The 10,000-nt window shown below is 42.6% G+C and overlaps 1 protein-coding gene across 1 annotated transcript in view; it reads right to left on the reverse strand.

Moving 5' to 3' along the window:
- LOC309568351 (uncharacterized protein) overlaps positions 1-7,320 on the reverse strand; it is a gene marked incomplete at its 5' end in the record, with an annotated part of 44,331 nt that extends 37,011 nt beyond the window's left edge. The window contains 2 exons of the mRNA XM_082274014.1: positions 5,189-5,348; positions 7,258-7,320. Of these exons, the coding sequence (XP_082130140.1) occupies positions 5,189-5,348; positions 7,258-7,320 (223 nt within the window). The remainder of the gene's footprint in view (positions 1-5,188; positions 5,349-7,257) is intronic.
- Positions 7,321-10,000: the final 2,680 nt, after the last annotated feature.

A 10,000-nucleotide genomic window follows, 5' to 3' on the forward strand; every position in this document is an offset into this window, starting at 1 on the left:
GGCCATGCTAACCCTGCCTTCTGAGGTGCTGGCGGTGCCCTGGCTGCGTTGGCGACCTTTTCCCTCCTCCTCCTCTGCCTTGGCCTTGTGCTTCCACTGTGGCCCCGCTGTCAGGTGGGAATGCCACCATCAGCGCGTCTACCAGCGTGCACTTGTGCTTGCGCATCTTCCGATCCCGCTCCAGTGAGGGAATTAAGGACGGCACGTTGTCCTTGTAATGGGGATCCAGCAGCGTGGCCACCCAGTAATCAGCACAAGTTACAATGTGGGAAACTCGGCGGTCGTTGCGGAGACACTGCAGCATGTAATCGCTCATGTGTGCCAGGCTGCCCAGAGGCAACGAAAAGCTGTCCTCTGAGGGAGGTGTAAAGAAAAAGACTCAAGAAAGACTTACAATGGGGTGGACTTACTAAAGGCAAATAGACTGTGCACTTTTGCAAATGCAGTTGTGCTCATTTTCCCAAGAGCTTAGTAAATGCGTTAAAGTTCTACTGATTTCCAGGATCCAATCATGTGCAAGGAAATTTAGTTATTTTTTTCCTTGCACTTGATTGGAAATTCTTTACAAGGTGAACATTTGTCGCAATGCATTTACTAAGGAAAATGAGTGCAACTGCTCTTGCAAAGTGCATAGTCTATTTGCCTTTAGTAAATCAACCCCAATGTTTTTTACATAGTTACATAGTTAACTTTTTATTTTTGTCTTTTTAATTTTCTTGCAGCTGATTGCGTATTCTTTAGAAAGGGAAGCTTAGGCATGTGCATGTGAATGCGAAAAATTTGTTTTGGTTTCTCTTAGATTCGTTAGTCTAGTTGTTTCGTTTCGTTAAATTCAGTTGATTCATTCAATTCATATTCAGGATTTGTATTTGGAATTCGTATTCAAAATTCGTTCTTTGTATTTTTTTCAAATTTTCTTCGAGTTTACTGATTTTCTTCTCGATTCTAAACGTTCTAATCAAAACATTTTGAAGCAGTGAAATCAAAAATGTTATTTATACACATTGATCTTGTTTTTATTAATAATACGTTTATTCAAAATATGCAAAGTGTTCTGATTAAACTGGTTGTAAACCCACCTCGAGAACTTTTACCTATAGGTAAGCCTATAACAAGGCTTACCTATAGGTACTGTAAATATCTCCTAAACTTGCACCGTTTAGGAGATATTTACATTGTATGCAGCCGATGACGTCATCGGCACATGCGCTCTGAAGGAATGGCCGCCCGTGCCGTTCCTTCAGAGCCCTGTGCCGTGACCGGCGGCTCCTGCATGCATGCACGGGAGTGATGTCACGCGGCTCCGGCCAGTAATACAGCTGGAGTCCACAGGCCCGGAAGGAAGACAGGCAAAGATGGATGCGGCCGCCAGCGGGGACAACGCGGGCTTCGTTTGCAGGTAAGTGTCACATAATGTGCTAGTATGCGATGCATACTAGCACAGTATGCATTTACTTTGCAGGGGGAAAAAAATAAATAATAAATAAATAAATAAAATAAAAGTAGTATCTTACTTTCAACAATTTACTACGTACAATACTGCGCAAATGGTTTAAATATTTATATTTTACTGGTTTCTTTTTAGCAATTTTACACTTGCAAAGTGAAGGAACACAAGGAAAAACTTTATCAAATGATTACAATGACCCATTAAATCACCTCTGGCTTAACAAAAACAGCATTATTTCAAAATGGTACACTAATAACACACACAGTCTTTGATTTCAAAAATAAATGTTTACAGTTCAAATTTGAATGGAATTCAATGTAAAATTTAAGTCGAATTTAAAAAATTTGGACAAATTTACTTTAGTTATTTGGAGAATTCAGTAAAATTTGTTTGTGCTGTAATTCATGGATTTGGAAATATCCGAATCTCTGAATAACGAAAAATGTGTCCAAATATTAATTCAGAACGTAACAACTTGCATATGTCTAGTGAAGCTTCATCATATTACATTTACTAAGAAAAATGAGTGCAACCACATTACATTTACTAAGGAAATTGAATGCAACTGTAAGGTGTACAGTCTCTTTGCCTTTAGTAAATCAACCCCCACATATTACAGACAAGTTACATAATGCATTGTATACATACAGGATGCATTATATAATACATTGTATCTTTTTCTCTTTGCTAGAGTAGAAATTTGTAAACAAAAGAACGGTTGTGTAAAAAATAAAATAAAATAAAGATAAAATAGCTGGATCAGGTTGGATCTAGGTCAGTTTTAGGGTTAGAGTTAAGTTAAAGGTTAGGGCCAAAAAGGGCATAGTCACAGAAAAAGTTGGGGTCAAAGGTCAGGGTCAGTGTGTTTTTTTAGTAAGATTGAAGAAGCATTAGCCCCCGTTCACACTGGGGCGACCTGTCAGGTGACCTGGTTGCCTGACAGGTCGCCGTAGGTCGCCTTCCATAGAGAAGCAGCGGACCCGTTCTAATAGGAGCGACACAAGTCGCTCCGACTTAGAAAAAGGGTCCGGAGCTTCTTTGGGGCAACCCGGAGCGACCTGCATAGACTTCAATGTTATGAAGTCCGTGCCGGCCGCTCCGAGGTCGCGGTGCGAGCAGCACGCCGCGACCTGTGAGGTCGCCCGGCAAAGTAGCGTCGCCCCAGTGTGAACGGGGCTTTACTGTTAATGTGGTTAGGTAGTATAAAACAAAAGAAAAATGAGCGCTATGATTTCTGGGCCCTATTGCAGGTATAAAAAAAAAACAAATAACCTACACATATGTGGTATTACTGCAATCATTGGGAGAAAGACAATTTATTTTGGGTTGTTCTTAGGTTGTAGGTTATGGTAATAGCAAGAAATTAACAGCTACATTTAAAAAAATGTACTATTTTGTGCCAGATTTCCTTTGATATTAAAAAAAAAAAAAAAATCAAGAGAAATCCATTACCATTTACCACCAAATAAATGCCAAATTTGTCCTAAAAAAACAAAACAAAAACAAAGAATAATTCACCCGGATATGCTAAGTAGTTGTGATGATGTGTGCAGTTTTACAGGCACATATCAAAGTTGCAAAACTGTGTTCAGGCATTAATATTTGATAATATTATTTTTATTATTTAAATTTTAAATTTTTATTATTTTTAATTCATATTTTTAACTGTTTCTTCTTGAAAGGTAAGATGCAATTCTTATCTTAGAAGAATCTAAGCAGAATATAAAAGAAAGCATTTGGAAATACATTTTTTCCACTCTTTCAAAAATGATTAATATCTTTAAACTGTATTATCAAAAGTTACCATGTAACTTGCAATTCTAATACAGGTATGTGGCCATTGGTACAGAAAGGGGAAGTGGGGGGGGGGGGGGGGAAGCACACACTCATTGTCCTCCAGTTCCTGGAAACCCAGACTGCATACCTGAACAAGGTCTGGTTGGAATTTTAATGGTAACCCACATTTTTTTAAGTGTCAGCACACATTTGAAAAATGTTAAAAACATTCTATGTATGCAGCCTGGGGGAGGGGGCATAAAAAGGAGGGCAGTGAGTGCGCATCCATCTCTTCTCATACCAAATCAACACTGGGGGGTAACTTTCAAGGGAGAGCAATGAAGTCTGCCTCCTCTGCAAAGTGTCTTGTCCCAATTTTAAGGAAAAAGGGCCACTTACCCACTTTTAGTCCCTCAAAAGAGATGTGGGGGTTTGAGGGGGGATTGAAAAGAATCTAGAAGCCCCTTTAAAATAAGGAGTCCCCAGATATCAGCCCCCTGGAGGATAAGTATTGGAGTACATTAGTACCCCCTTTATCATTCCCTAAAAAAGGAAAATTTCAATCCATAAACACCTTGAAAAATTCCTTTAATACAAAAATGTGTTAAAAAAAATGTCCCCCTGATGTAAACCTATCATTATTCACATCATCCAATTAACCACTTAAGCCCCGGAGGATTTGGCTGCTAAAAGACCAGGGGGTATTTTGCGATTTGGCACTGCGTGACTTTAACGGACAATTGCGCGGTCGTGTGACGCTGTACCTAAACGAATTTGACATCCTTTTTTTCCCACAAACAGAGCTTTCTTTTGGTGGTATTTGATCACCTGTGCGATTGTTTGATCATGCGCTATAAACACAAAAAGAGCGTCAATTTTGCAAAAATAACAATATTGAAATTGTAATTGAAATTCCCCAAAAAAAATGTAAAAATCAAAATTTTTTAACATTTTCGGCCAATTTGTTTTATGCTACATATGTTTGGTAAAAAAAAATCGCAAAAAGCGTATTTTCATTGTTTTGGGCAAAAGTTATCGCGTTTACTAATAAAGGGAAAGATTTTTGTCATTTTTGTTGTTTTTTTTTAACGCGTAATGGCGGCGATCTGTGATTTTTTTTGCGGTACTGCGACATTGCGGCAGACAGATCGGACCCTTGACTGACATTTTTGACACTTTTGGGGTTACCAGTGAAATTTCTACAGTAATCAGTGCTATACATATGCACTGTTACTGTAAAAATACACTGGTAGTGAAGGGGTTAACTTTATTTGAGAGGGAGGGGCTGTGTGTGTCCCTAGGGGCGTGATTCTAACTGTGATTGGCTGTGGCTTGAGCTGTAGGAACACTGATCAACGGTCCTACATTGTAGAACCGTATGATCGGTGTTTCTACACCGGGGAGAATGACAGGTGGCTTGTTTACACTAGCCGCCTGCCTTTCTCCCTCTCCCCCGACGATCGCCGAGTGACCGGCAGACATCGGGTCCGCCGGTCACACGCGCGGGGGGGGTCCGTGACCGCGCGGGAGCGCGCGGGAGCGCGCCACCGGCGGCGCGCACTCGCTCCCCAGAGCCTCACAGGCTAGCGACGTAGAGCTACGTCGCTCTGCCTGTGAGGGACTGACTGCCGCAGTAAATATACTGTGAGCAGTCGGCAAGCGGTTAAGTAAATCCATTGTCAATCAAATGACCCACCACCCAACAATGTTTTCCTGGCACCACTACAATGTTCCCTGCCACCATGATATCCTGCCAATAGCACTTGGAAAGTAAATGTTCTTTTCCACAAATCGAAAAAGGTTTTAGTTCCCCAAACTGCATTATCGATAGTTACCATGTGCTCTGGTGTTATTGACAGTTGTATATTGTCCAGTTATCGCTGTTATAGCAGAATTTTTAACCCAGAGAAAAAAACATTATCAAAAAAAACTACATTTAACAACTGAAAAGATGTTTCTTACCTATGTTCATTGTAGGTGACCCAACCTCTACCTGATCAACTCTGAAGACCCAGCGTCCTGGAAAGTTGACATTACTTGTGTGAGTTATGTTGATTATATCAGCAGTTAAAGATCCTGGGATTTCAAAGTTCAGTTCAGTAAATCCACTGCTACCTCCGGCCTAGAGAAAAATTAGGTTTTGTTATTAAATTTCTATGCATAAATATTTTAGGGCTTTTTTGAGCTTCTTGGGCATCCTGTTCTGAAACCATAGGGGCTAAAATGGAGTTGGCTCCCCTTCGTGGCTATAACAGCCTTCACTCTTCTGGGAAGGCGCTACACAAGATTTTTGAGTGTGTCTGTGGGAATCTGTGCGTAATTCAGCCAAAAGTGCATTTGTGGCCTCAAGTGCTTAAGTTGGAGATTCGGCTTGGTCGGTAATCCAATTTATCCCTAAACCATGCAGTAGGGTTGAGATTGGGCTTTTACAATTCTACGATCCTGCAACCCGAAATTCATGATCCCAACGGTATTTTTGCTAATCAGTGACCCTATTGCCTCCTCTGCTGCCACTTCCAGCAATGTCTCCTCTCTACTTCCTCCTGACTCTGGAGGAAGGAAGTAGAGATAGTAGGAAGTAAAGAGAAGTGGAAGTGGCAGCAGAGGAAGTAATAAGGTCACTGATTAGCACACATACCGTTGGGACTATGAATTTCCGGCTGCAGGATCGTAGGATACATGTGTCCTAATGAAGTCACTTTGAACGAATATCTAGCAGGGGCCTGTTATGATACTGATTCATCTGGCCTTGTTTCTGCACAAATGATAATTGACCTCTCTATGACTTGAGGGTCAATTTGATCCGGTAAGCAGGTTTGCCGCCTCCCTCACGGTGGTGACGCGTTTGTTTCTCATCTCTTTCACGGCAGCTTGTGTGGGGATCCTTTTACCATCTTCTACTGGTGGACTTTATATGATGTGTTTGTAGGACTGTTTTGGATTCTTTTGAATGTTTAGTTGGCTTGCACTTTTTGTGTATTTTAACCACTTGCCGACCGCCGCAATTACATATACTGCGGCGGTCAGCCCCTCACAGGCAAAGTGACGTATGGGTACGTCACTAGCCTGTGAGGCTCTGGGGAGCGAGAACGCGCCGCCGGAGGCGCGCTCCCGCTGGGTCACGGACCCCCCCACGCGTGTGCCTGGCGGACCCGATGTCCGCCGGGCACTCGCGATCGTCCGTTAGAGCGGGAGAAAGGCAGGCGGCTGATGTAAACAAGCCGCCTGTCATTCTCCCCTGTGTATGAACAGTGATCATACGGTTCTACTATGTAGGACCGTTGATCACTGTTCCTACACCTCAAGCCACAGCCAATCACAGTTAGAATCACGCCCCTAGGGACACACACAACCCCTCCCTCTCAAAAAAGTTAACCCCTTCACTGCCAGTGTGATTTTACAGTAACAGTGAATATGTATAGCACTGATTACTGTAGGAATGTCACTGGTAACCCAAAAAGTGTCAAAAATGTCACTCAAGGGTCCGATCGGTCCGCCGCAATGTCGCAGTCCCGCAAAAAAAAATCGAAGATCGCCGCCATTACGCGTTAAAAAAAAAACAACAAAAGTGACAAAAATCTTTCCCTTAGTTAGTAAACGCAATAACTTTTGCGCAAACCAATCAAAATACGCTTTTTGCGATTTTTTTTACCAAAAATATGTAGCATAAAACAAATTGGCCTAAAATGTAAAAACATTTTGATTTTTAAATTTTTTGGGGGGAATTTCATATAAAAAGATGTGAAAAATATTGTTATTTTTGCAAAATCAACGCTCTTTTTTTGTTTATAACGCATGATCAAAAAATCGCACAGGTGATCAATTACCACCAAAAGAAAGCACTGTTTGTGGAAAAAAAAGGACGTCAAATTCGTTTAGGTACAGCGTCGCACAACCGCGCAATTGTCCGTTAAAGTCACGCAGTGCCGGATCGCAAAATAGGCCCTGGTCAGGAAGGGGGTAAAATCTTCCGGGGCTTAAGTGGTTAATAATATAAGAGTAAGATAATGAATGATGGGAAAAATGCATACCAAAGCAGGAGGACCTTCATTTTCTTCGCCTGTTGGCCACTGAATATCACCATAATTAAACATGATGAATGTTGAGTTCTCATCTGTGCTCAGAACAGCTTGAAATGTGTTTGTCTGAAAATGAAAAAATTGTGGATGTCTTTACTGATTTGTTAGCTAGCGGCTAGTTATTAGAGAAGGAGTATCAGTTGTTAGTGGGTAGGTAGCAGAAAAGGAGAAATAGTAATATGTAGGTACTAAGTAGCAGGGGCAGACTGGCAACTTTCGGCCCAGGGGGCAAGTACACACCAGAGGCCCACGGTGCAGTGGTTTGGCCCCCTCCCACTCTCCCTCTTCCCGTCCTCTTCCAGACCCCCCATTCCAGGCTGAAGACCTGCTCTAGGTACTCTCTACTCACCGGCTGAATCCGGGTTCCCGACCTGGCCAGCAGGGGGCGGTTGGGGGGAGGTGGGACAGCTCGGTTGGGACTGGCCAGGGGAGAAGATTCTCCAGTGGGACATGGAACCGGCCTCTGCTCAGACACAGTTTACACCATCCATGCTGGGAAGGGACGCCTGCACCCTGTCCTTGTTTTCAATCCGCATTCAGTATGTCAGTGGTGGGGACTTCTCTTAATAAGGAATCCTTTAGGCATGCCTGTGGCAGAAGCAGTGCAGCCTTTTTATAGGACATCAGAGTGGCCCAGGGGGCAATTGCCCCCCTGCCCCCTGGCCCAGTCCTCCCCTGCTAAGTAGGTAGCTGAGGAGTAGGAGTAGAAGTAGCAGCTAGTTAATAGATGATAGATTAGTAGTAGGTAGTGAGTAAGTTGAGAGGTAGTTGCATTCATAGTTGATTAGCTGGTAGTTAGTAGGTGGTAGAGGAGGGGCAGCCTTAATTTGAAGATATTAGAGTAAAATAAGTAGTATTTAGTGGGTACAGAGTAGGTAGTTGAGTAGAAAAAGGCGGATAAGTAGAAGATAGCTAATAAATGGTAGATTCTGAATTTAGTTGCCACAGTAGTTCACTTTCTCTATACCAATATAATACCCACCTTGTTTGTTTGGGAGTCATTATATGAAACCCTGTCCCATGTTGCCACAAGAACCCATTTTGGCGAGAAGGAAACTTCTGGGAAATAGATGGAAATGTAATTTCCTGTCAAATTTAGAAGCTCTGAATCATTGCTGAGACGGTAATATACTTCCCCCGAAATTTCATTATTTACATCAGCCCAAAACGGAGCTAAGAATGGCCCCATCGTGGCAATGGGCGAATGCTGCACGCTGCTACTCCCAAGCGCTGCATCAAATGACAAAAGACCATTGTTGTTCACCTGTGATAGGAAAATACTTGGGTTATTAGTTTCTTTACAGTATCACATGGTATAATCATATATATATGTATATATATATAGAGTCATATTTATTTTTTGGTGGTTTGGTTTCCCAAATAGCTCAGGCTGCCTCTGCCTTATACTGTATCTGCTTCTGCAAATTATGAAAACTATCCAACTTAAGTGAAATCTATAGAAATGTTATGCATTTTCTTTCTTTCCTTCTCTTTCCTTCTTTCTTTCTTTCGCTAGATTTAAAAATAAATGATACGGTAATCAAAAAATTGGTATTCAGATAAATATAAAGTATTAAATCTAAATATGGTATGTTCTTACTTTCTGCCAGCAGGTGGAGATGAAGTCATATATCCTTTCAGACATATAAAGTAATCTTTTGATCATGAATTCCAACCCTACTTTTACTGTATTCGTAACACAGACCGCAGACCGGTAGGTTTGATCCTCGGTTCCATTCCTTATTTGGTGCATGGAAGCCAGGCACAATCTCACAACACAGTAATCGGGCAATTCATGTCTTTTTTGAAGTTTAATGCTTAAAATTTAGTGTAAAGTGTAACAGAGGACATCCTCTGCTTATAACTGGACCCTTCAGGTCTCAGAGTATTCTCAATTTTAGGAGCAGTTCTAAGCCAGCAATTTTGTAACAGTCACCCAAAGAGTTGAACAACAACAGTCTCTCTCTCTGGTCATTACTCACTATGTCCTTGTGTGCTTAGATGCCTCCTTTCAACACGAGCCAGACCTCTGTGCCTTGAGCCCTCGGGCAGATCAGCAGTGGACCCCCTTCTTCAGCAACTTTAGAGATAGGCCTCCCAGCTCCATTTGAGCTGATACCTCAATGAACCCCTTTGAGAAAGCAGGCCCCTCAACTCTCTCTGAGCTGGTACCTCAATGAACCCCTTTGAGAAAGCAGGCCCCTCAATGCTCCCTGAGCTGGTACCTCAATGAACCCCTTTGAGAAAGCAGGCCCCTCAACTCTTTCTGAGCTGGGACCTCAATGAACCCCTTTGAGAAAGCAGGCCCCTCAACTCTCCCTGAGCTGGTACCTCAATGAACACCTTTGAGAAAGCAGGCCCCTCAACTCTCCCTGAGAATGTACCTCAATGAACCCCTTTGAGAAAGCAGGCCCCTCAACTCTCCCTGAGCTGGGACCTCAATAAACGCCTTTGAGAAAGCAGGTCCCTCAACTCTCCCTGAGCTGGTACCTCAATGAACCCCTTTGAGAAAGCAGGCCCCTCAACTCTCCCTGAGCTGGTACCTCAATGAACCCCTTTGAGAAAGCAGATCCCTCAACTCTCCCTGAGCTGGTACCTCAATGAACCCCTTTGAGAAAGCAGGCCCCTCAACTCTCCCCGAGCTGGGACCTCAATGAACCCCTTTGAGAAATCATGCCCCTCAACTCTCCCTGAG

This window comes from Pelophylax lessonae (assembly GCF_965119305.1).
Source record: "Pelophylax lessonae genome assembly, chromosome: 12".
Taxonomy (NCBI): domain Eukaryota; kingdom Metazoa; phylum Chordata; class Amphibia; order Anura; family Ranidae; genus Pelophylax; species Pelophylax lessonae.